The 25,937-nt window shown below is 36.0% G+C and overlaps 3 protein-coding genes and 1 non-coding gene across 11 annotated transcripts in view; 1 reads left to right on the top strand and 3 right to left on the bottom strand.

The window, feature by feature from the left end:
* FANCM (FA complementation group M) overlaps positions 1-5,350 on the bottom strand; it is a 69,771-nt gene extending 64,421 nt beyond the window's left edge. For both annotated transcript variants that reach the window (XM_049612842.1, XM_049612841.1), the window contains exons 1-3: positions 4,528-5,350; positions 3,788-3,960; positions 1,065-1,142 (exon numbers count right to left, since the gene is read on the bottom strand). In XM_049612842.1, the coding sequence (XP_049468799.1) occupies positions 1,065-1,142; positions 3,788-3,960; positions 4,528-5,044 (768 nt within the window). In that variant the 5' untranslated portion in view covers positions 5,045-5,350. The remainder of the gene's footprint in view (positions 1-1,064; positions 1,143-3,787; positions 3,961-4,527) is intronic.
* Positions 5,351-6,494: 1,144 nt separating this feature from the next.
* Positions 6,495-19,411, top strand: FKBP3 (FKBP prolyl isomerase 3). Of its 2 annotated transcripts, none has more exons than XM_049612855.1 (7): positions 6,495-6,645; positions 9,150-9,251; positions 9,913-10,020; positions 15,166-15,301; positions 15,783-15,850; positions 17,678-17,775; positions 19,063-19,411. In XM_049612855.1, exons 1-7 carry the CDS (start codon positions 6,538-6,540, stop codon positions 19,115-19,117), a joined length of 675 nt encoding a protein of 224 aa, XP_049468812.1. In that variant the 5' UTR covers positions 6,495-6,537; the 3' UTR covers positions 19,118-19,411. The 2 variants fall into 2 exon arrangements, with proteins under 2 accessions (XP_049468812.1, XP_049468813.1); XM_049612856.1 differs by having other exon boundaries at positions 6,547-7,073.
* A 297-nt stretch (positions 19,412-19,708) lies between these two features.
* PRPF39 (pre-mRNA processing factor 39) overlaps positions 19,709-25,937 on the bottom strand; it is a 38,909-nt gene continuing 32,680 nt past the window's right edge. For all 6 annotated transcript variants that reach the window (XM_049612849.1, XM_049612850.1, XM_049612851.1 and 3 more), the window contains 5 exons: positions 25,411-25,679; positions 24,420-24,604; positions 21,406-21,480; positions 20,766-20,886; positions 19,709-20,450 (listed from right to left, as the gene is read on the bottom strand). In XM_049612849.1, coding sequence (XP_049468806.1) covers positions 20,394-20,450; positions 20,766-20,886; positions 21,406-21,480; positions 24,420-24,604; positions 25,411-25,679 — 707 coding nt within the window. In that variant the 3' untranslated portion in view covers positions 19,709-20,393. The remainder of the gene's footprint in view (positions 20,451-20,765; positions 20,887-21,405; positions 21,481-24,419; positions 24,605-25,410; positions 25,680-25,937) is intronic.
* Positions 25,246-25,331, bottom strand: LOC125910639 (small nucleolar RNA SNORD127). The gene has a single exon (XR_007454133.1). It is a non-coding gene; the product is annotated as a small nucleolar RNA SNORD127 (small nucleolar RNA).

The following is a 25,937-nucleotide window of genomic DNA, read 5'->3' on the forward strand; positions in this document are numbered from 1 at the left end:
TTTTTTTTTTTTTTTTTTTTTTAGTTTTTTTTTTTTTTTTTTTTTTTTTTAGAGAGAGCATGCAAGTGGGGAAGAGGGGGAGAAAGGGAAAGAAAGAAAGAGAGAGAGAGAGAATCCCAAACAGACTCAATGCTTAGTATGGAGCCCTACGAGGGGTTTGATCCCATGAATCATGAGATTATGACCTAAGTCAGAAATCAAGAGTCAGATGCCTAACCAACTGAGTCACCCAGGTGCCCCTGGCATTTACTCTTAAAAGCATCAAGGTCATGGAAGACAAGAAAATACTGAGGAGCAATCACAGATAGGAAGGACTGACACATGACAACTAAATGCAACATGAGATCCTGGACCAGACAGACCCTGGAACTGAAAAGAACAGTGGTGGGTAAAGTGACAAATTCAAGCAAGGTCTACAGAGTAGTTACTAGTATTGTACCAATGTTAATTTTCCGGTTTTATCAATTTTATTATGGTTCTATGTTAACATTAAGGGAAGCTGAGCAAAGGATAGAGATTACAATTTTTGCAAATTTCCTGTAAATCTAAGTTATCTCAGACTTTATTTAAAAAAAATTTTTTTTTAATGTTCGTTTATTTTTGAGAAAGAGACAGAGCACAAGCAGGAGAGGATCAGAGGAAGAGAGAAACATAGTATCTGAAGCAGGCGACCAGCTCTGAGCTGTCAGCACAAAGCCCAACATGGGACTCAAACTCATGAAATGTGAGATCATGACCTGAGCCAAAGTCAGTTGTTTAACCAACTGAGGCACCCAGGTGCCCCTCAAAATAAAACTTTAAAAGAACCCTGAAAATATAAACAATTTAAAAACCACTTATACTATGTACGAATTTAGTACTTTTAACAAACTACTTTAGGTTTCTTATGCACACTCACATCTGAAAACTACTAATGTAGAAAAAAACTCCTCCAACCAAGGTAGGCATGTTTACGAAATGCAGTCTTGATGTCAAACTAAATACTAGAATGACAAACTGATCTGGCCCCATACAAAAGTTCTTATATTCTTAACTGTTAATAAATGGAAAGACATTTTACTTACCTTTATATCACTACCTGGTGTGGCACTAAGAGCCAAGATTCTAAAATGATCTGTGTATTTGACTAGTTCTCTCACAACCTTAAAAAAAAAAAAATTTTTTTTTAATTTCATCTATCCAATACAAAAATATCAGTGATTCTGTTAAACAAGCTATTATATTGTTCCAATGTTCTATTATCATTATTCCTTATTCAGAGTATTGATGGGCTAAGGGATGGAACTATCATTAGTCACATTACCTGAAAAGCAAATAATTCAAGTTCATACTCTACACCAATCAAAAACACTTTAGGGATTCTTATATACATAAAGCTACAATGTCAAGGCCTAATTAGAGGCAAATCGAAATAATGAGAATTCAAGGGCAAATGAAAGAAGCAGAGTCTACTCTCTGTGGTCTGGGCCACAGTTTAGCTTTACAGCTATATCCGTATACACACTTACCAGATTAAGATAAGTCATAACATAAAAATGGAAAAAAAATACCAGTATGAATTTAGATTTGAAATGGAAAAAAAAAAATGTTTTAGGAAAAGACTTTAAAAACCCACCTCTCCTTTTAAATTCTAACACATTTTCTCAGTGGCACCAAAGCATCATTCTAGACTTTGCAGTATGATTTCAACCCACCCCTTCTGGTATGATTAATATTGGATATTTCACCAGATACATGTGGTCCTTATATAGGCAAAAGGACCCCTAAGTAAACCCAACTGCAGGAACAGCTCTCAGTACCCCAGATTTCCACCTTAGATATAGGAAACAGTTAAATCAGATTATCTAAAAACTGCTCTTATTTCAACCTATGTCAAGAATGAATTCAATGAGATACTGAATTTGGACTAATCTCAAAAAACATTATTTTTTTTTAACATAATAGAGAATACACACAAAGATAAAATATCATACTTAATGTAGAATTGTTCTAAAAACTGATGCAAGACAAAATGTCCCTAATACACTATTCTTATGAAAGCGGGATTCTCAAGCATTTTGTAGAAGAGGAAATGATGCTGTGTTTGTAACCCAGGAAGCTACATTCTTCATGGACTTGGTGTGCCTGTTGGACTCTATAATATTCAATACAGCATAAACACTAAGGGGTATCTGGATATTAATGAAGTCAGTGTATGTCTCTTTGTACTCAATAAAAGCATCAATATTGTAATTAAAAAAATTAACAATGCTAGAAATTTTTTGCAAATAAATGAGTTAAAGTTGCTGAGTATTAGTAAATCTACAAAGTAAATTCACAGACTTAAAATTTTTAAATGCCCCTCTCAAGCAGAAACATTAACACATTGGATATTAACTTGGAAAGATATTAATAATATATACATATACACACACACAGATATATGTGTGTGTGTATATATATACATATATATACATGTATATACATATATACATATATACACATATACATGTATATATACATATATACATATATACACATATACATGTATATATACATATACACATATATACATATATATACATATATATACATATACATGTATATATACATATACATATATATACACACACACAGATATATATGTGTGTGTGTGTGTATATATATATATATATATATATATCCATTTCCTTCTTAAAATCAACTCTAAGAAAGAGGACTATTCTCTTCAGAAGACAACAGAGATATAATACAATAACACGTAAAGTCCCCAAGGAAACTACAAATGCACAAACTGGCAGTAAAATTCATCTCTTTGCACTAAATAAAATCAATTTTCACTTGTATTCTTACTCTATACCTTCTCCCTGATATCACCAGCTTATAGTTTTAACTACCTACCACCTATATGCTGGTAATTTCCAAATCTGTATCTCCAGCTCAGAACTCCCCACTGAGATTGAAAGTTGTCTCCCACTGCCCACTGGGCCTTGATAGCTAGATTCCTCACAGACACTTCAAACTCAACAATCTAAACTGCACTCATCTTTCCACAGTACCCAAATCTTCTGTGTCTCCAGAACTGTCCATCTCGACTAGAAGCACAATCTTCCAAGTCAGACACTTGGGAGTCATCCTAAATTGCTCCTCTCTCTCATCGTACACTCTACTTTTAGTCTTCTCTCTTCTAATCTCTTTTAAATCTTAAGTATCACCCCAGTAAACACTTTTCAATGAGTCTCCACTACCTACATCCCCAGTGTCCTACAAACAACATTCAAACTGCTAAGCATAAAATACAAATGCCTCCATGACCTGGACTTCAAGTACCTCTCCAGCCATATCCCACCTCTTCACCTTTGTAATTCATATTCATATGCCTTCAACAGAAGGCTCTGTGTTAGGTATGTCCCATACATTATGTCAATCATTCTTGGTAACAACTCTTGACAGTTAAGTATGATTTTTACCTAGCTGCCAAGGAATGATACTGCATATACACTACCAATCTTTGGATTATTATCTTACTTCCAAAACTCACCCATAACCTTATTTTGGATCACTGCCTCAATCAGGACTAGGCTTTCATCATCTACACCTGACACTAATGGTCTTGTCAAGGATTAAAAAAAAAAAAAAAGACAGCACAGACACTGATTTGAATGAAGTAGTTCCTATCATCATCTATTCGGAAATAAGAGGCTGTTTCATAATGATAATACATCAATAACTTCCATCAAGAAGTAGTCACCAAAATACTCGTTAACAATATATACACAGTACAAAATACTTTTAAATAAAATATTACCTGGCAATAAGCATAGTTTCCAAGAGCTTTATGAGCTTCATCAATAACTAGACACTTTATTTCAGCAGCCGGACAAGCTCCTCTAGAAAGATCATTTACCATGACTTGAGGTGTAAGAAAAAGGACTCTCTTACTGCGCCATATTTCCTTCCTGGTTAAAGCTTGAGTAGATCCTGTAAACAAAAGTGACATCCTACATTCTAAACACCAAGGCTATTATCTTTAAAATATTTATAAACAATCTGGCCTAATTTCAGAATGCAGCCCTGCTTGGTAATCTGCCTTCAGACAAGAACAATTTAACAAATCACGGAAATGTTACGTTTTAAACTCTGCTGTGACCCAAATGTCAACGCTGGCTAAAAACAACAAAACTAGCCTGTCTTTAGAGAATTCCTACCAAAATGGCATAATAGCTGCAGAGAAGTACCTTCTTCAACTGGGAAATCTTTCTGGGGAAGAAAGTCAGAAAACCTCATGTTCACTTACCAATGGGGTATACACACATAATCAATCGCTTCAAAATGCTCAAACTACGGGGAGTCTCTGAAAATTGAATAAATCAGCCCTTTTCGTTAGGGCCAGACTTGCTACAAGTAGATAATGCCTTAAGGGAGAAGATGTAAAATACGGATATTGAGATCTGGGTACTATTCCACATGGGTCAGGAATTCCTTTACTTCCATTTCCACCAGAATGCGTGCTCTTAATTTCAAATTAGCCCATTCTTTCTAAAATACCTGTCATTTCGGCCATGTGGGACTGCGGGATACCCATCACTCGGTAGCAAGCCTCTATCTGCTGTGTCACCAAAGGTTTCGTGGGGGCCATGAAGACCACCTTGCCGGAAGGAAACCAGCGGTAGAAATTGTACATGACCACGGCGGCAATAAAGGTCTTTCCCAATCCAGTCGGCAGACACACCAGCGTGTTGCAAAACAGAGAGGTCCGGGCAATGTGTAGCTGGTAGTCCCGCACTGGGCAATTAGTTGGGTAAATCCACAGGGAGCCCGCTGAGGTGCAGAAACCGCCATTCTCTAGACTCAGCTGCCGCTCTGCCTCGTACACTGCAACCAGCAATACATCATCGTCCGAATCCGGCGGAACCTCGGCAACCTCTACCGCTGGAGGACAACGTGCCCTGGAGATGCCAGGGCTCTGAGGCCGCTCAGGTCCAGAGTTGCAAGCCGGAGCCCCTACGGATCGAGAAAAACTTGAGCCCCACGTCTGGAAAAGCGTTTTTTGCCGTCCGCTCATTAGGCCGACAACCACCAAACGCTTCTCTCGGACACTAGCAGTTGCAGCAGCTCAACCGCCATTCGGCTCCACATCGGTTACCTTCGCACACAACAGTGGAACGTGAAGGCGGGACTGCAGCCGGTTCATCTAGTTGAAAATACCGCCACTGAGTTTGCGTTGGAAATATAATTGGCTGGCTTCCCGGAAACTCTCGCGGCCTCCCGGAGACGCATGCGCATTGTTAAGGAGTTAGTCTAAATGTGGTCCGTAGTTAATTTCTTTACAGACTCTAAATCTAAGTTCCGTTCCCAAGGACTGTGTGTGTCCGGGCCTCATCGCTCAAGTGATACTGCTTAAAAAGATAAAAATAAATAACCTTGAGATACTAGGAACAACAGATACCCATATTTTTGTGAATTTAACGTTTTTGAGCGTCTAACATTCCTTATTGGCTGTGTTTTTAAATCAGAAGATGAGGTGAAAAGGATTTAGGTAGAATTAAATATCTAGTCTTATTTCTTTATCCAAACTGAGGGAAAAAAATGTCTCTTTTTCACAGTATTTGGAGAGTCAACCCATTATGTTAATAGTTTTATTGTTAAGAGTGAATGGCTTGGTCCTGTATTTATCGGGAAATCCAAAAGAAAAAAGTTAGGTTTTCCTGATACTCCACCATTACATCTTCATAAATGATACAGAGCAGTAAGCGTCAGTGTGGCATTATTCTATTCTAGCAATAGCTTTCTACGTCAGACTTGGATATGATTCCCGACTTCTCCACTCTAAACCTTGGCAACTTGGAGTAACCTCTCTAAATTTGTTTCCTCGTGTATTGAGAAAAAGTACATTCACCTGAAGTTGTTTTGAACATTGATGACGTCACCCTCATCAGCAAGCGTGCTTCTTTACATCGTTTTATTTGCTCAAGTTTCTTGAACTTGCTTTTAGACAAACTTTCTCGTGTGTTTTTATTTCTTGGGCAGGGAAAGTGAAAAGTTGTATTTTAGTTTAATTTGTGTGACTTTTAAAAGGGAGATGGTGGGGCATATGTTGTTCTGATGGACAAGCCAATTTAGGTGTGAATTTTTAGGCTAAAACTAGATAGAATGGAATTAGATTCTGACTGCTGTTGTTTTCTTGAACCAGGTAATATACAGGCCTTAAAGGCATAGAAGCCCGTCGGTAATACACAAATGGGAGTAATGGCTAGTAAATAAAAATCACTACCAACTGTGATCACCTCACAATGGTTCCAATTAAGAGCAGATGACAGTTTTAGGTCATCCGCATAGTCTGCCACAAGGACTCCATCAACTGGTTTATTCCCGGACTCAACAAAGAAGCCCTCAAAGCACAGACTTGACGTCACTCAAGGACCGGCCCCAATCCCGACGGGTAGCGCCGTGACCCCGCCTCCCCGAGCTCTAGGCGGAGACCACGCCACGCCCCAGGGGCGGGGCGATGCTGAAGCGAGGCGGGCTGGCTCAGTAAAGCAGAGGCAGCGGGGGAAGATGGCGGCGGCTGTTCCACAGCGGGCCTGGACCGTGGAGCAGCTGCGCAGCGAGCAGCTCCCCAAGAAGGACATTATCAAGTTCCTACAGGACCACGGTTCAGATTCGGTACCAGAGGCGGCGGGGCGGCCGGGCTGGTGCTGCTGAGGGACGCCTCACCCCCCCGGAGATGCCCGTACATTCCGTATTCCTCCGTGCCCCCGCCCTCGTCCTCCCGCGGCCTGTGGCCTGGAAGGCCGGAGAGGCCTCGCGTGCGCCGCGGAGCCATGCTCCCGCCTTCCCGGGCTGCCTCGTTTGGGCGGAGGGAATGGCTTTATTTCTTGGGGCAGGCAGGCAGGCAGGCAGCAATTGCATAATTAGAACCTCCTTGGGCGCGTTGAGTGAGGGTGGAAACCATGAAAAAAAGAAAACAAAAACAAACAGGAGATACTGGGGGTTGGGACTAATGCCTGAGGACTGGGGACCTGGATGAGACCCTTACAGGGGAGTAGGCCATTAGGGAAATGAGAAGGATTGTGAATATTTTTGTTGGAACGGTATGTTCAATTTGCTTTTCTCATCACTTACTAAATACTGAACGCTAGTGCGTGTAATTTTTAAAAATCTGTAGATTGCGGGTTAACTTTTTAAAATTTCGACTCTTCACATGACCTTTTCACCCTTTATACTTAGGAGAGTTACATGCGCATTTAGGGTAGTGTCTCCCATTGTTATAAACAAACTTAAGAAATGTATTTGGCATTCTTTATACTGTACGCGCTGCATTTTTCAATATAGTCTCCATCTTAACTGACTGTGGTCATAAGTGTTTGTTTTTTTGCTTTTTGGGTTGTTGTTTTTTTTGTCAGACTCTGCCCTTTGGAAATTAAGACCATGCCTCTCTTAAACTGCTGAACCACTGTATAATTTGTGCTCGCTGCATCCCCCCCACTTACGGGAAATAGAAGCAGCAGTATGATTTCTCTACAATTTTTAATTTAAGTTCTAAACTTGGATTTAAAAAAATTTTTTTGGCTTCTGTGAGGATTGTACTTTATTTTCATTTTGAAGTGTCTTGAAGAGGAGGAGATATAGTTACTCTCTAGCTTCCGGTTCCATACACCCATAATAAGTATCCTGACATCAGCAAATATTTATACATCGATAGCAAGAACTACGCTTAGTGTTTGGGGATACAGGATAAAAAGAAAGACCATGCCATTCTAGTGGAATTATTTTCTCTTAAGTCAGTTCATATTTCAATTGGAACAACAGAATAAACTAGGCATATCATTTGATAACATTTAATGCCTCAGTACTGTACTTCATCAAATTGTTACAGAGCAAATCATCCCAATGTGGAATCTAACCTCAAACTAGCCTACATGGGACAATTTCAAGAGACTGGAATTTTCAGAGTATTTTTTAATGCATTAACCTTTTGAGTGCATATTCTCCAGTATTAATTCACATACTTAAACCTATATTTGACAATCAGTGTTCTATTGATCATAAGATATCAAGGAGATGTTTATATTTTGGATTTCTTTTTGGAATCTTGCTAAAGAAATCACAAGAGTGCTAAAACAACTTATTACTTCCATTTAATCAAAATAACCTTTCCCCAGCCACCTTTATCATTTAGAACATTTCTCTAAGAGGGGAAGAGGAAAAAGCAGAGGAGAAAAAAATACAATAGTGATAGTATTAGAAAAGCTGCCTTATCAAAAGAAGATGCCAGAAGAACTTTGAGAAAGTAACAAAAATGATGATTCAAGGGCCAGAAGGCAGAAAAGGAAGCAGAATAAAATAAGGAAAACAAAGACATGATTTTGAGATGAAGTTACAATTTGATGACTCAATATTCAATAGTAGTATTTTGTTGTCCATCTGCCAATTTAGTCTTTTATTTGAGATAAATGGAGTTATATTACTTTGAATTATTAAGTACATTATGTTATTAGTCCCAATAGCTAATACTGAGTTCTGACCATGTGACAGGCTGTACATAAAAGGCATTAAGTGGATTGTTGCATTTGTCCTTAGAACAACCTTCTGACATAGATGCTGTTACTAATCTTCCACTCTGATACAGAAACGGAGTCTTTAGGAAAGCTTACTCCCTTGTCTAAGATCAGATAGCTAAGATTTTAACCCAGATGATCTGACTCCTCAGCCCATATACTTAACCACCGTATATCCAGCATTAGCTAATAATGCTTCCTGGTCTGCTAAGAATGGGTTACAGATTTGTCAAGACAGCTATGCCCAATGGTTTGAGGCTCCCAGGGCCATGGCCTACCAGTAGCAGCATTGTCCAGTCACCAGAGTGTACTTGCTGTATAAATGTTCTATGAGTTCCATAATGGGAAGGAAAAGGGTTAGTATGCAACAGTGTGATCTTCTACATATTACAGTTCCACTCTTGTCAATTTTTATAAGTAATATTTTTAATCTTCCATAAATCTTTTTGTTATGAAGTAGGATATAAATATGTTTATTTCATTTCTTCTGTCATTAGTAGTTCTATTGAAGGCATAATTGCTAACATAAAAGGGAATTTTCTAACATTTAGACCCTTATTATGTGAGGGAGATTATTCTAACCAGCTTTTTTTTTTTTTTTTTTTGTAGTTTCTTGCAGAACATAAGTTATTAGGAAACATTAAAAATGTGGCTAAGACAGCTAACAAGGACCATTTGGTTACAGCCTATAACCATCTTTTTGAAAGTAAGGTGAGTATTGTTACATTTTATTACCAAAATATTATTTTAAATATTTTATTTGCAAAAAGAAGGTTTAAACTTATTCCCAAAATATGTTTTTAAGTTTTTCCACCTGCAGTTTTTCTTAACTCTAGTCATAAGTGGACTAGCTGTCAAATCTAGCAAAGCTCATCTGTAGTATGGGAGGATGTTTTGATATTTTAAAAGGAACCAAATTCTTAAAAATAATTCCCTATAGTTTAAGACAAATAAGCACACTGAAAAGTTAAAATCCAAAGTAAGTTCTATTTCCAGATTAAGCCAATGAATTTAAAATCTCAGACTGAGGCTGAGCCTTTAGAAAAACAAATTTTAAATTCTCCAGTATTTGTTCATTCTGAAATGACAAAGCAAAGAGTCATTATTAAGGAGTTTTGTGAATGGTATTCATATATGAGTCTGAGTTGCCTTTTCTAAAGATTTCATTTCAGAATTTATCTTGTAAAATACTTTCAGGGTCATATTTGTTGATTAAAATGAAGATTTTTCCTAGGCGGTTTCCATTTATCTACATTTGAATAATGTAGCCTATATTCATGGCGCAGATGTTCATTCAATTAAAATGTTGAAAATCTAGATGTCCCTTCTAGCTTTTAACCTGTCCTGAATATGGTGAACATTTTCCTTACAGCGTTTCAAGGGTACTGAAAGTATAAGTAAAGTGTCTGAGCAGGTGAAAAATGTGAAGCTTAATGAAGATAAACCCAAAGAAACCAAGTCTGAAGAGACTCTGGATGAGGTTTGTGTAGAATATTATTTTATTTCTAATGTGAATTTGATAAAAGTATTTGCTTACAGCACTGATTTCTCCTAGTAAGGAGTGGTGGAGTATGGGCACTTTTCAGTGAACCAAACACTGATTTGGAGTGTGTTCTCTCCCTTAGGTGTACTAAATCATAAAAAACACCTAAGAACCAGTACTTTACAGTATAAGGCTTTCCTGTAAAACCTCTAGCTTTGTATTTTATATTTCCTCTATGTCTGACCAGAACTTCTGAGCTTCCAAAGCCATTTTAAGGTCATGATTGTATAGCCAAGTTGGACTGAGTGAAAGATACTTCACTGTGACTATTTTTAGCTTTTTCTAATGTACACGCTATCCTTGGCAATAGATATAGTCCAGGCTTGGCTGCAGGGTATGGAGTCATCTGTCTCATCTTTCCCAACATAGATTTTTACATTTTGGTACAAATGTTTGAAGAGCCATATTAAACCATTTCTGCAAATGGAGAGCCTCAGTAGAGCCAAGGACAGTACTGAGAACAGCCACAGTAGAGCTGAATAATTACAATCGTAACACTTCTGATAATACCTTGCTAACTAAGCTCACTCATTCCTAGCACTTAGTATCAGTGGTAATAATCCAATAGTAATAATAATATTCCTCAGGTCTTATAAAGAGGTGTGACCTAATGATGAAGGTGTATAGCATTTGGATATTTGTAGACAGAGTATAAGTTCAGGTACAGAATTACAGAAGTTTATACAACTAAAGCTAGTTAATTTACGTGGTATTTTCCTGTTGATTGAAAAGCACAAATTAATATTTGTGGATATGTATTCACACTAAAGCAGTTTTGAGGTTTATCACATCCAATATGATTTGACAAATATTTTTTTTTTTTAATTTTTTTTTTACGTTTATTTATTTTTGAGACAGAGAGAGACAGAGCATGAACGGGGGAGGGTCAGAGAGAGAGGGAGACACAGAATCTGAAACAGGCTCCAGGCTCTGAGCACGGAGCCCGATGCGGGGCTCAAACTCACGGACTGCGAGATTATGACCTGAGCCGAAGTCGGACGCCCAACCGACTGAGCCACCCAGGCACCCCAAGATTTGACAAATATTGTACTGGGCAAACACTGAGCAGCTACTAAAGTAAATAAAGGTATAATAATTACTAAAAGGATTACAAAAGCAATTAGCAAAATAGTTTGCCTTCCAGAAAATTAGAATAAAGGAGGGATAAGGCAGCAGATAGTATATCATTAAGAGCTCAAGGAAAAGAGAGTTACAAATAAAAGGTTGTAAGGGCTGGAGACACTCTCAAAGAGATCTTGTGAGGATCCTAAACCATATCCCTTTTTTAAAAACCTCTTCATTTTATTTAACTGGCAGGCCTGAACCCAGTTATGTACTCTGACTGTCTTTCTAGCACCTGGATTCCATAGCTAATACTCGGCTGATTCCTGCTGTCTACTTTCTGTGTGCTTTGGAGCTGCAGAGTGAACACTGTGAAGAAAAATAATCATAGTCTGTTTATTGGGTTTGGCATAAATTCATGCTTCATATCAGCCAAGCATGATTTCTAATTTCACTGTTACTCAGCAACTTTTATATTATCTCTTGCTGCATTCCCCATCACATTGCCCACATAAACTACTGGACACTTCTCCCACAAGTTCTCAGTCCTCATACTCCTTCACCATTGTATCATTTTATACTCCTATTTTACCAAAATGTTAACATAGTTGTAACCATTTTCTTCTTCCTACCTTAGAATTAAAGATTCCTGAATCTCTAATGTTTTCCTTCTCATGTCTCCCTCAGGACTAATGCTCTCAAACATCTTTTCAAACCTTTTAAATCTTTCTTAATCTTTTTTTCATATCTTCATTCCTTTTTGATTCTCAGGCATTCCAAGTCCTCAGACCTGAAGTATTGGAAAAATCATTGATCTGCCTTCATTCTCTTTCTTCCTCCATTTAGCCCTAAAATATTTATTCTAGTAAAATGCGTAAGTTTTACTTAAGTAAAATAGTATTTTGCAAACCATACCCTGCTCAGAAGTCTTTAGTAATTCTGTACTGTCTAGAACTGTGCTGTTCCGATACAGCAGTCCCTAGCCTTATGTGGCTACTGAGCACTTTATGGCAACTCCAAATTAAAATGTGCTTTCAGTGTAAAATACGCACTCTGTTTCAGAAGCTTGGTATGGTTTTTTTTTACAAAAGAATTTATAATCTATCTTTTATATTGATTAAATACTGACATATTATTTTGAGTGTGTTGGTTTTATGTGGCAGCCAGACAACGTAAAATCATATTTGTGGTCCTCATTGTATTTCTGTTGGACAGCATTATTGGCATTCAAAGTTTTCCAGTGTCTGCCCAGCTCCATATTTACTACTTCGGTAGAAACGTTCTTCTTTAACCGCAAATGTCTGCTCATTGCCTATTAAACTGCCCTTTCCCACTCTCATACTTTTATTTCTTATTTAATGTGTCTTTCTCTTTAACTCCCTATTTGTCAATTCAGTGTCACTTTTAAGAACCAGGTCATGGGCTCATCACTTCCTCTGAAGTTTTCACCATCCCAGACTTTATACTTAACTGCATAAATTCCTGTAGCACATGGTATCTATATTATTTGTCTCTACCTTATTTATTTTAATGTAAAGAACCGTGTCTAATAGCTCTTACTGGACTTTAAATAAATCAGTCCTCGTTAATATATTTATTTTCTTTTATGTATTTAATGTTAAAGTTTTCAAGTAGGAATGAATATTGGATGGGAGAAAATACAAGATGGTGCAGGAATTCAGGCTCAGCAGTCAGAAATGACTAAAAATACTTCAGCTAAAAATTGAGATTCATCCTGTACAGTTCCTCTGCATCTAATCATCACCAAATTCTGTTGATTTTGCAGTACATGTATCTCAAAACTATATCTAGTGTAGATCCAGACTACTAACCTCTTCCTAACAGGTCTCCCCACTTCCACTTTGATTTCATATCCATTCCTTACTAGGTCACAGTGATCTGTTGGGGTGCCTGGGTATCTCAGTTGGTAGAGTGTTGGACTCTTGATTTTGGCTCAGGTCATGATCCCAGGTTCATGTGATTGAGCCCTATGCAAGGAGCCTGCTTGGGATCCTCTGTCGCCCTCTGCGCTTCTTGCTTGCGCTCTCTCTCTCTCTCAAATTAAAAAAAAAAAAACAAAAAAACAAATCTGATTCTATAACTTCTGTGTTTAAAACTCTTAGTTGGCTGTTCAGTGACCTGAAGATTTAAAACAAAACAGTTTCTTAACTTATGCTACCTATCTTTCCATCCTCATCTCATCCCATTGTCTCCTTCATTACTCCCTTGCAGACTATACTATTTTCATGCTGTTCCCTGCTGTGAAAATGCTCTTCTCTGTTATAAACTTCGCATCTTAGCACCCTGTGCTTCCTGTTTAGGTCTCATAACCCACGTAATTACACACATGACTATATTCTCTTCTAGACTGAGGGTCAAGACCCTGTCAGCACCCTATGTATCTCCAATTTCTAACACATAGAACATGTTCAAATATTTCTTGAAAGGATAATAGTAATAATTATGTAACATACTTTCATGTTTAGAGGCTATGATGTTATCCAGTTAACTGAAACCGTAATGTTTACTCTCAAAATTCTGAACTAAAGAAATTGCTGCAAAGCTAAGAAATTTTCTTAAAGCCAGGTCCATTCAAGCATATAACTCAGGTATAGCCTTGGGACTGATCTGACCTCTCACCATAAACCAATCAGGTTCTTGCAGTGAAACGCAAAATCAGATCAAATAACTAGAACAGCATTTCTTAAAGTGTGTTATATAGGTTCCAGAAGGTCCAGGTTGTTTTCTAGCATCATCAAAACCTGTGCTTTCTGTCTCCTTGAAGATTCACAGTGCATGTTAGCTGATGACAGTTCTGAGAAATCATGCAGAACAGAGGCATATTTAACTTTGTTTAACATGGTGTTTCCGAAACAATTATGGTAGACCCCTTTTTTTCTAACAGTGGTAACAATACTAAGCAATGAGTGGTCTGTAAAAGACACTTTGTGAAACACAGAAATGGATGCCATCCATGAGCAGACTGGCACCTTCACCATGAAGTCTGAGCCATAATCACCAATTTAATGGTTTTTTTGCATTATTCTAGTTCATTCACATAATTACTACAGTATTTGACGTTAGTAATTATAAGGCAATAACAAAGCCCCGGCACAAATAATTCTTGCTCCTTTACTGACCATACTTACCATCCATTTACATTTCAGTTTATCAGTAATAAAAACTTGCTTTTCTCACATGTTTGGAATCACTGCTGATTAGGTTAAGCCTTTAACTTTTAAAGAAGACCCAGATGATCCTGTTTTATTCTAGCATAATATGCCTATTATGGTAATTTTTTTTTAATGTTTTATTAATTTTTGAGAGAGCACGAGTAGGGGAAGGGGGAGAGGGGACAGAGGATCCTAAGCAGGCTCTTTGTAGACAGCAGTGAGCCTGATGGCAGGGTTCAAACTCATGAACTGTGAGTTCATGAACTGAGTTGAAGTCAGACACTCAACTGACTGAGCCACCCAGGTACCCCATGTTATGGTAATTTCTATAGATAATTCTATTCATTGTGTGAATTTATTTTCAAGTTCAGAAACCAATAGAGCATTACTGTATTTCATTCTAATTGGATATAATAAAATATTCAGTAATGTTCGTTATTGGTAACAACTCAAATCTTTTAAAAAAAGTCACAGCGTTTTATTTAATGCCTTATGATTTTATAGGAATTAAATAGTAATGATATTTCTGACCTTGGAAAATAACAGGATTTATTTTATGATTTGTTAATTAACAGAATTTTGTCAAAAGAACATTGGTTTCCAGCGAGGCTGGAAGTTATTTGAAATTAGAGAGAGGCTATTTACTAACATTGTCATCACAGACTTGCAATGAGTTGGTGGGTTTTTTTAACTCAGAGGTGAACCAGAAGGAAAAGTTTTCTATTTAAATCTTTGAAACTCTGTGACCAGACTTGGGTCTCAGTTGGTAGTATTAGAATTCTCTTAGTCATCCTTCTCAAAAAGAAGGATGTGAGTTAATAACTCTGTGTGTTATTTCTGTTTTTAGGGTCCACCAAAATATGTAAAATCTGTTCTTAAAAAAGGAGATAAAACCAACTTTCCCAAAAAGGGAGATGTTGTTCACTGCTGGTATACAGGAACACTACAGGATGGGACTGTTTTTGATACTAATATTCAAACGAGTAAGTCTAAATGTAATCTTACCTTTTTAGCCATAAGGCATTGCAAAATATTTGTGTGGTACATGAGCAGTTGGCTGTACCTTTCTCTTGGCTGTCAATTTTTCCAGAAGTCTTTGCACCTGTGATTTACTTGGAAGAGGTCTTCAATTCACTATTGGCTGGGTGAATAAATATCTCTTGGTAATTGGGAAGCAAAATACAGGGAAGCTTAGTCTAAACTTGGTTAATGTCCCAAAGTGAGGCTTTCATATTTCAATGTAAAAGGGAGAATAGTGTGCTGTTTTAGTGGTGTAAATATAGGTCCCTCTCCTCTACCTTTTAGACCATAACTATATGTAAAGATAGAATTTTGAGTTTCCTGAATTTTTATTTTCTTTTCAAATGCATGGTAAGTTCTAAAATCAATTTAAAGACTTAAGTCAACTGTTTTTCCAATGAAACTTAATTTCATCATGCATTATAAGGAAAATTTGTTTTACAGGTTCAAAGAAGAAGAAAAACGCCAAGCCTTTAAGTTTTAAGGTTGGAATAGGCAAAGTTATCAGAGGAGTAAGTAAAAAATGGCAATGAATCAACAGATGTTCTGGCACATGCTACTTGTGGTATGGTGCCATAAAGAATTAGGATTGGGGCTATGATAAAAAAATCTTTGGAGTCTAACAAATCAAGTGCTATCATTGCTAACTGATCTGGCACAATTTTTCTGGGTCTCAGTTATGGACAGTACAACCTTCCTCAAGGTTGCTAAACAAATAAGCTTAACTGCAGCACATAATATATAGTAGAGACTCATGTTATTAAATGCCTGCCCCTTTTAATATTGTTTTTCTTCTTAAAGTAATTCTTTGTCAGAAAGTTTGGCTTTCTAAATTTATCTTTGGGGCACCTGGGTGGCTCAGTCCGTTGAGTGTCCGACTTCGGCTCAGGTCATGATCTCACAGCTCGTGAGTTCGAGCCCCGCGTCGGGCTCTGTGCTGAAAGCTCAGAGCCTGGAGCCTGTTTCAGATTCTGTGTCTCCCTCTCTCTCTGCCCCTAACCCACTTGCATTCTATCTCTGTCAAAAATAAATAAACATTAAAAAAATTTTTTTTTTTTAATAAATAAATAAATTTATCTTTAAGATTCTTGTAGGGGTGCCTGGGTGGCTCAGTTGGTTAAGCATCCAGCTTCAGCTCAGGTCATGATTTCTTGGTTCGTGAGTTCGAACCCCACGTCAGGTTCTGTCCTGAAAGCTGAGAGCCTGGAGCCTGCTTCGGATTCTGTCTCCCTCTCTCTGCCCCTGCCCTGCTTGCGCTCTCAAAAATGAATAAACATTAAAAAAAAATTTTTTTTAAGATTCTTGCAAAATGTTACATAGTTGTACTACTTATACATGGTAGAGAAAGGTAAAATACCTGTTTCACTGAATTACTCATAGAAGAAAGAGTTTGTTCTGAGTTTTTTCACCTTGCACAATCGAGGTTCAAACACCAAAAAATCTTTCAAACCTAAGGATGCCTTTTTCACCCACCCCTTCTTGTGAGAGGTAACAGGAGACTTTGAGAAAAGGGGAAGATAGGCTTGAGCTGCAGTGACCACTGCAGTGTACAAAAGGAGGTAATGGATAGTAGCACTGATTATCAGCTTCACTGAAGCTGTCATTCTAGGGCCCATTTATTATTAAATGGTCTTTATTCACAACATCAAACGTTGTAACTGACATACCTATTCACATGCATTTATGAGAATCCTCAATGTTATTCTTTGTACTGTGATAAGTCCTAAAATACAACTCAATCGTATCCAGAGCCTAAAATAGCATATAAAACATCTTCAAACTAAAGGTTTAGTTGAAAATAACCTTAACTGCTACCTGATTGTACCTAGTTGATACTAACTATATACCAAACTGATCAATTTTTCTATTCCTGTGACTAATTTGCTTGTGTATTTCTTCTAGTGAACCATATTCTTAGTTGCCATTATGTAACAGATCTCTATCCCTTAAGCTTTATGTGACTGACATTTCAACAGAGTATATGATATTAGTCATATCTTTGCATCCTGTTGATTTAACTGGTTTTGGTAACTGACTTTAAGACCCACGGTGCCTGGCTGCCTTGGCTGGTAAAGCATGCAACTCTTTATCTTGGAGTTATGAAGATCTCTACCCCTATATTGGGGGTAGAGTTTAGTTAAAATTAATACATCTTTTTTTTTTTTTTTTTTTTTTTTTTTTGCAATGAGGAAATAAAGGACCAAGATTCACCCAAGGACATTACCTTAGAATATAATGAAATTCAGTAGTGGAATGCTTTTTGGTATATACTGTTTTCTAGGTTTACATGTAGTTTTTGCAAATTATCATTAGTATTTATTTCATGTTCTTGCCTTTAGTGGGATGAAGCACTCTTGACCATGAGTAAAGGAGAAAAGGCTCGACTAGAGATTGAACCAGAATGGGCTTATGGAAAGAAAGGACAGCCTGATGCCAAGTATCCTTTTCTCCTTTGTGAGTAAAAACAAACAAAAACATGAAGACCACCTGAAGGTATAAAAGACGCTATCTAGGTTAATTTCCAGATCAGGAATCATGTCCAGACCAGTATTCCTAATACTTAGATGCTTCTGTGTAGACACCTCCAATAGAGACAGGAGTTAACATGTCTTAGTAGTACAAAGTATCCAAACCTGAGCTAGAATAGAATTTACATTTTTGTCCTCTTGAAATCAGTTCTTGATTTTTAAGAGCTAAATTGTGAGGTTTACGTTTTCATCTTTGAAAGGCAGTTGTTACTATTTGAAGGATTTACTTAAAGGAGTTAAGATGTCCAGTACAAACAACTATAGCAAATTATAGGATATAAGTATGGCTCATGGTAATTTTATGCTGCAGTATAATTTCAGGCATTTAAATGGGTACTCAAAGCTTAGAAATGGAACATATGTTAGGGATTACTGGTTGTGAAATTTAAGGGGACCATGGGTCCACCATAGTGTAAGCATCTGTGATTACTACTAATGACAGTACTTTTCTGATAGGCCCAGTTTGTGAAAATTAAAAAAAAAAAAAATAAACAAAAAAATAAACATGGCTCCTGACCATTATGATCAGAACAATCCAATAACTGAGAAGTTGTTTTTTCTTTTGTTGGTTCCATTCCCATTGTACTAGTTGGATTAAAGTAACTTTTAAAAAACTTGGAAGTTCTCTCCACTTGTATCAGTTAAAATTATTTAGGAATATAGCCCTCTTCTAAGCCTATCAAAATTAGATGGCCCAACGACAGCTGCCTCTCTCTCATGTGAAGCATCTCAAAACCAATCAGATAAAAATAACACTTTTCTGAACTTGGCATCTTAAAAATCACAGCAAATATAAGGCACTACCTCATACGAAATTTGATTTAACATAACCTATACACCCAGCTATATTGAAATCACGTCCTTGTTTTTGTTTTGTTTTTTTTAAAGCACTGAGTAACCATCTTCATTAGGTGGTGGCTAATTTGGGAGTACTGGTGAGGCATCCAGGTAAGGAAGACCCTAGTCCAAACTCAACTTGTCTTGTCAGCCTATACTAGTAGATTATGATCACCATTCACAAAGATACTTTGGGAACCACTAGGCTAGTATGTGTTAGCCTCTCAGTCATTCATAAAGCCCTTCTCTTTGAGGTTAATACCAAATATCCATTAGATATAATGCTAATTTTAGACTGAGGATATTGGGAGTGAAAGAAGAAGCAATTTTTATCAAGTTTACCTTGACTTCTGCAACAGAATTCCACCAAATGCAAAACTCATTTTTGAAGTGGAATTAGTGGATATTGACTGAAATAGCAATGCTTCAGATGTAAAGACATCAGCAACAATAAAACATGGCCTTGAAGAAACTTATGTAACTAATTAGAGCTGGTTACTATTGTAACGGAAGAGTCAACTGGAAAATTCAAGAATGCAGATACTGTTTACCCGATCCGCAACTTTTAATATATGTAATCCATTATAATTCCCTAAAGTTTGAAATATTTTACTACAGCTGTGTAAAATATTGGTTAAAGAGAACTGACTTTCCTTTTACCTCATGTTGTAAACTGAAAGGCTCAATAAAATGTATTCAGTGTCTTGATTGATTTGTTGTTAATAGATAATTGTTCTGATTAAGTTAACCAGGACTAACATTTAATCAAAACAGGGAGTTATAGTAAAACTGTCCAGACAGCTTTTCCAGAGGCACACTCCTCTTTAAATAAATGTTCCTGTATAGTGAGAAGACAAGCAGAGAAACAGAGGGAGCAAAAAGCTATAAATGGTGTGATTTTAGCTAAATTCAAGAAAAGTATACTTCAAAACAAATGGTCCACTAATAATGAGAAAGTTAATATTGTTAGGTGAACCTGCCCCCAAATAAATTCATAACAATTAGTTAAGGAGTCTTAAGTTTTATTACAAAAATGAAGATGATCAGTTTGATCAAAATGAAAGCTTGCTCACAAGTTTTACATGAATATTCTAAATACAAAGTCTCCTGAAACAACATACTTTTGATATGATTTTCATTTTTTAAAAGGGATGCAAACACTCCATTTTTTCATTTATAATCTCTATCCCAAGACATAGTATTTAATAGTGTATCTTTTCTGCAATTAAATCCAAATTCACAAGGATAATTGAAACAGACAAAACCTTGTCATTAAAGGTTAAAAATCCATTTTTTTTTTTTTACAGAGGAGGTAAATCCTTAATAACCAGCCCTTATATATTTTCAGTATCTTGAACTACACTGACATGATTTCCAGTCAGTTTTTTTCCTACCCCTTAAGGCTACAAAGGATTTCTGTTGCAAATCCATTGCAAAAGAATTCTAGACCACTTAATGCAAAAAATCAAAAAAATAGTTCTCCAATAAAAAGTAAATTTTATAAATGGTAGGAAATAGTATCTGTGGTAAGCTACTAAGTGACATTTTCCCCTATTACTAAACAAATCATGTTACACAGAAAACAGGAAAACAAGTTATCAAATACAACAAGCTTATGCTATGTTTACATCCCTCATTAAAAAAAAATAATTTCATACTTTTAATACATTCCATCTGATATATTTTCCCATCAGGTTGGAGGGGGAGGGTAATACTGTCCATAATTCCACGGATTCTGATAATTGTACTGAAAGGAAAAAGCACATGTTAGCATGCTAAAACTGGCTCGGTTCCATTTATGAAAGTATAATTAAAGCATATACATTTAAGAAACCAGGCATGTGTTCAGTGCTAAAATTCCAAGACTTAACCACAAAAGACAATTTATTATACAGTCTGGAATAGAAGTAGTTGTTATAAAAAAAAAAAAGACTATCCTAATTTATTTTTAATTTTATTATTAAATTATCCTAATTATTAAATAAAAAATTATTATTAAATTATTTTTATTTTCATTTTTGAATAACATCTACAAGCAAAAAATTCAATTAGGTGAACTCACTTGATACCAGGCACTATAATTATATGCCGCTTGATTTGCCTGTAAATCACCATCAATCATCTGTGTAGATGATGAAGTTGTGTCTTCTGTGTGAGCTTTCTTTTCCTCTGGTTCTTCTGACCTAAATACAAGGGAAAAAACTTTAAATTCCCACAGGTAAGTACTTTTAAAACAAATGTATGCATGTTTACATTTGTACCTGTGTACATTTGTTTTAGTAAAGTTCTCAACTACTCAAGTTTTGTACAGTTTTTTTTCAAATCATGAATGTAAAGTATCTAAATTACCACAACCTGAAGGCAACATTTAAAAGTATGTATCTTTAGGGGCGCTGAGCGTCCGACTTCAACTCAGGTTATGACTTCAACTCAGGTTATGATTTACAGTTCAGTTTGTGTGTATGAACCCTGGGTTCAGCTCTGTGCTAACAGAGCAGAGCCTGGAGCCTGCTTCAGATTCTGTTTCCCTCCCTCTCTCTCTGCCCCTCCCCTACTCACGCACGCTCCCCACCCCCACAACCCGCCCCCTAAACAATAAACATTAAAATTTTTTTTTTAATATTTATCTTTAAAGGCATTTTAGCAATGAAATGTCTTTTTTTTTAAGCATCATGAATCATTCTGAGCAAGAAGTTACATACCCATTTTCTGCTTTCCTTTTTAAAGAATCCTGTTCTTTTAGGAGTGTTTGATGTTCATCATAAGCATTCAGAAGCCTGAGAGGGAAGGAAAAATAACATCCTATGGAATATACAAAAGCCAAACTGTTAAAGTTTTAAAGTTTGGACTTACTTTCACTTGGTAACAAAAATATGTTGCAATAAACATAATTTTTTTTTTTTTTTTTTTTTAAACGAACGTGCAAGCAAACCTCCTCCCAGCCACCTTTTCCAATTTATTTCCTCTTGGGAAACCACTACTCTACACTTTCCTTCTCAGTCCATGTGATTCAAATGGGGCTTCAGGGATTCAGAACTGGCCAACCACAGCACTATATACCCCTGACCAATAATTGGTTTAGAGTGAACATTTGACCCAAACCAAGATGTTTAATAACTCCCAGGATTTTTGAGCTACTAGAAGAGTGCCTGTTCTCACTACTACAGTTGACTGAGCTGATGGGATATTGGTCAAGAGCTACCTTTTATTATCCTTTCTAACACACGGGGAGAGCCTGCCTAAGAAGTTATTCTACAACTAAGACAGTGGCCTTGAGGATGTGTTTTTGTCCAGTGCAAATAAGTCCTGACCGTTCTGTAATTTCTACATTTTTGAAATCTAACCATGCTTATTAAAGACACTTGACACCAGTTAGGATCAAGTGTATTTAAACTTTGACCATGTGATAAACTGAATTAGAACTAATATAAAAGTACAATATAATTTTTATCACTGATGAAGATTTTTTTTAATAAAAAAATTCCGACATAATACGTGTATTAAGTCTCACCTGGAACTCAGAACTTCAAAAACAATGTCACTTGAAGCCAAACTGACAGAAAAATCCTAAAGATTCTGTTTTCCTTTTACCATTTTCTGAAATATTTTTTTAAAAACAAACATGGCCTTATTTTTTAAAGTAATCATTAACCCTACTAACACAGATAGTTAACATTTCTGTAGAAATGACCTTGATAATTTACATGCATATACAACATCCCTGAGCAATCTGCATATATACACATCCAATGATAACAACAAATAACTCTGGCCCCAAAATGTTCAAGAGGCTATGAAATTGTTAATCCCAGTGCTCTGGTTGTTCCTCAACACCAAGCACTTTAAATGGACTAATTTCCTTAAGGCTTAAGGAATCCACCTATGGATTAGGTGGTAAGAGACTCAATCTATACATGAGAAAATCTGAAAAGTGAGGAATACACAAATAGTTAAGTGACACAGCTAGGATTTAAGCATATATTTAGCTGAATTAAACATCAACTCATGAGTACTAAGGGGGGCACTTGTGGTGGCCACTGGGTGTTGTATGTAAGTGATGAATCACTGAATTCAACTCCTGAAACCAATACTGCACTGTATGTTGGCTAACTAAAATTAAAAAGAAATAAAAAATCAGTTCTTACCAATACATACTACCTAAATTCCTAAGTTTCTAATTTCTAAGCTCATCTATTTTTCAGTCAAACCCTTTTTAAATTTCAACTACAACAATCTTAGACCTGATATCCAGACCCTCTATAATTTTATTTGCAAGGACCGGTTATCTTTGTGTTAAGCCTCTGATTTGTCCACATATTACTGCCAATTTCAAATATGTCATTTAATCCCAGTCAAAATTCTTAATAGCTTCCTACTGTCAATCATGGCACTGCGTGTGCTCTGAACCAAGCACAGCACAATCAACATCACACCTTCTACTTCAAAAATCCTCCCATCAAGCAGATGTTACTTTCACATGAACTTTAACTTTCTTCCACAATTTTATTCTTTCCTTACCAGAATCCCATAGTACCCAAATGAAGCCCCATCTCCTCTGTGAAGGATGACAAATCCATTCTGATCCATAGAAAGCACAGCCTTCTTAACAGTTCTGTGCCACCTCATATACTTACCTATTTCCTCTGATTAAACCATCCAACTAGACTAGAAGCTAGAATTACATATCCCATTTCTTTTGTGCACTTTCTTCAGTGCAAAACAAACAGAAGACACTAAATATACAGCACAGGTGGTTAGCAGCATAGACTTTGAAGCAAGTTCTAATCCCAGTTGCACAATGTAATAATAGCTAACTGACCTTGGAAAAACTTCCTAATCTCTTTAAGCCTCTCTTCATCTATTAAAAGAACAACAGTAGCAACAAAAAAATAAGAACAGTACCTACAGCCTCATTAGACTGTTAGGTATTTTACATTAGACAATTCATGGAAAACATTTACTATGATGTAAAGCACATATATACAACTGTATTAAAATTTAACTTCTGTTAAATGTTTTTTTAATTTTACTCAACCATCAAAAATGTATACACACATACACAAACAGAGACAAATAATCCTCATTTTATCAACAGCTGTTTCAATAGAAATCACTCTAAATTAGGGTAATTAGAGAAGGGACATGCCTTATAAGAACTGTGATAGTTCCCTACTACAATCAGTTAAGAATGGAACAGCAGCAATGCTCTAATCAATACTTCTGCTCTTCTATTTTGTAAATATAAGTTGCAAACTTGTCCTTTTCCCAAATCCCCTAGAGTACACCCCCTTCCACCACCCTCAACTTTCAGCTTTTTACAATGCATGAAATGAGGCCACTAGGCATCATCTGTGCAACCATACTGTTTCCTCCAATCAGAGATAAAATGGCATCCCTATTCTAGATTAACCACATCCACCTTTTGTGGTGTATATACTGTTTCTGTGTTTCAAGGTTCAAGCCTTGACTCATTTACTTTTTCAAAGGATTTGCTGTTTCTTGCCTTCTCATTGTTTACATTACAATGCCAAAATTTTGAAAACAATTTGAAGGAAAGACAAACCATATATCCTGTTACACATACACATTTGCAAAACTGAATTTACCCCCATATATATGAGGAAAAAGAAATATGTTAACTTCTACTAATCATTAAACTCATACAAAATTATTAATGCTCATTTATTATTCAAATAATATATAATTAAGATCTTACTTATTAACATCTGAACCAAAATCTTCAAGAAACTCCACTTTTCTCTGAGAAAATGTAATTCTCATTTTAATAGGTAATGAACCATGTATAGCTTTGTCAAAACAATTTAGGATATTTTCTTCATTTTGTTTGAGGTCACCACTATATTCCATTTCAAGTAAATTGAGGTATAACTTTGTATTCTCCTGTGTAAAAAGCAGTATCAATTAATAATATTTCTAAAATGTTTTGATTAGAACACAGATATTTAAAATGTCTTAATTTTTATGTCTAAATTTGAAAAATATTTAAAGTCATTAAAATGTAACTCAAGTTAAATATTTTCAGCATACACATAACAGGTGAAAAAACTAATTAGCATACTGATAAGTAATGACATCATCCTGGTATCTCCCCAACTATTAAAATTATTAAATGCCAATAAGTTAAGACCCTGTATCTTATCTTAGGTTTACTGTGGCTTGACCTACCATGACAAATACAAAACATTAAAAAATGGTTTCCACAGTTCCACAGACCTGTCATTAGCTTAAAATCTAAAAAGTAAGAAATTTCCTATACACTGCCTTTTGCCAACCGATATGTAAAACGAAATACTTTAAAAAAGAATCTCACTGTTACAGTTGCTAAAACGTAGACATCTGCCATGTTTTTGTTTATAAAGTACTCTCCCAGGTCCTCTACTTAAAACTATCAGTAAATTTGTTGTGAAATTTCTAAATGTGAGGGAAATACAAAGTGTCACAATGTCTGCAACACTTTTTAACCCAATAATCTTAATTTTCTCAACCTTTTAATACATAATAATTTAAACAATTGTTAAAGATGGCAACATCAGTTTAGAGGGACTGTTGTCTTCATTTAGTAATAAAATATATTACATACAGACCAAATCTTTCATCATAGTTGCCAAAATGGGAAAGAAAAAAAACAAAAACGACCATTTATTTTTTTTTTTTTATGGAAGATATTCTAAAATACAAATACATACTTTGTCTCTTTCGATTGCTTCCAAAAGCACCTTTCTTGATTTTGGAAGGTTTTTTTGTATTTTGAAAAGATGTCGGGCTAGTTTGATAGCATAAAACGATGATTCATTATTTGATTTAGCATTCTTAATGGCATCCTGAAGCAAATGTTCAGCTTCTTCCATATTTCCATGCCGTCGTTCTAAACTTACTCTTCTCAATCGAACCATTGCCAATCCTAGAACACATTCTTCAAATGTTCTCAAGATATTCCTGGCTTCATTAATATTACCTAGAAATGTTAATTAAATGTTTATGCTTTGATTTAAACTTCTGAAATATCCTTTATGCCAGGTATTGGCAAATAACAGTCCACAGGCTAAATCTAGCCCTTTGCCTGGTTGTTTTTTTTTAATTGAAAATAACCGTGCTCATTTGTTTATCTATGGTCTACAGATGCTTTTGGGTGGGCTACAATGGCAGGGTTGTCAGGAAAGAGACCATATGGCCTTCAAAGCCTAAAATATTCACTATCTGGCCTTTAATAGAA

The sequence above is a fragment of the Panthera uncia genome (assembly GCF_023721935.1).
Source record: "Panthera uncia isolate 11264 chromosome B3 unlocalized genomic scaffold, Puncia_PCG_1.0 HiC_scaffold_1, whole genome shotgun sequence".
Taxonomy (NCBI): domain Eukaryota; kingdom Metazoa; phylum Chordata; class Mammalia; order Carnivora; family Felidae; genus Panthera; species Panthera uncia.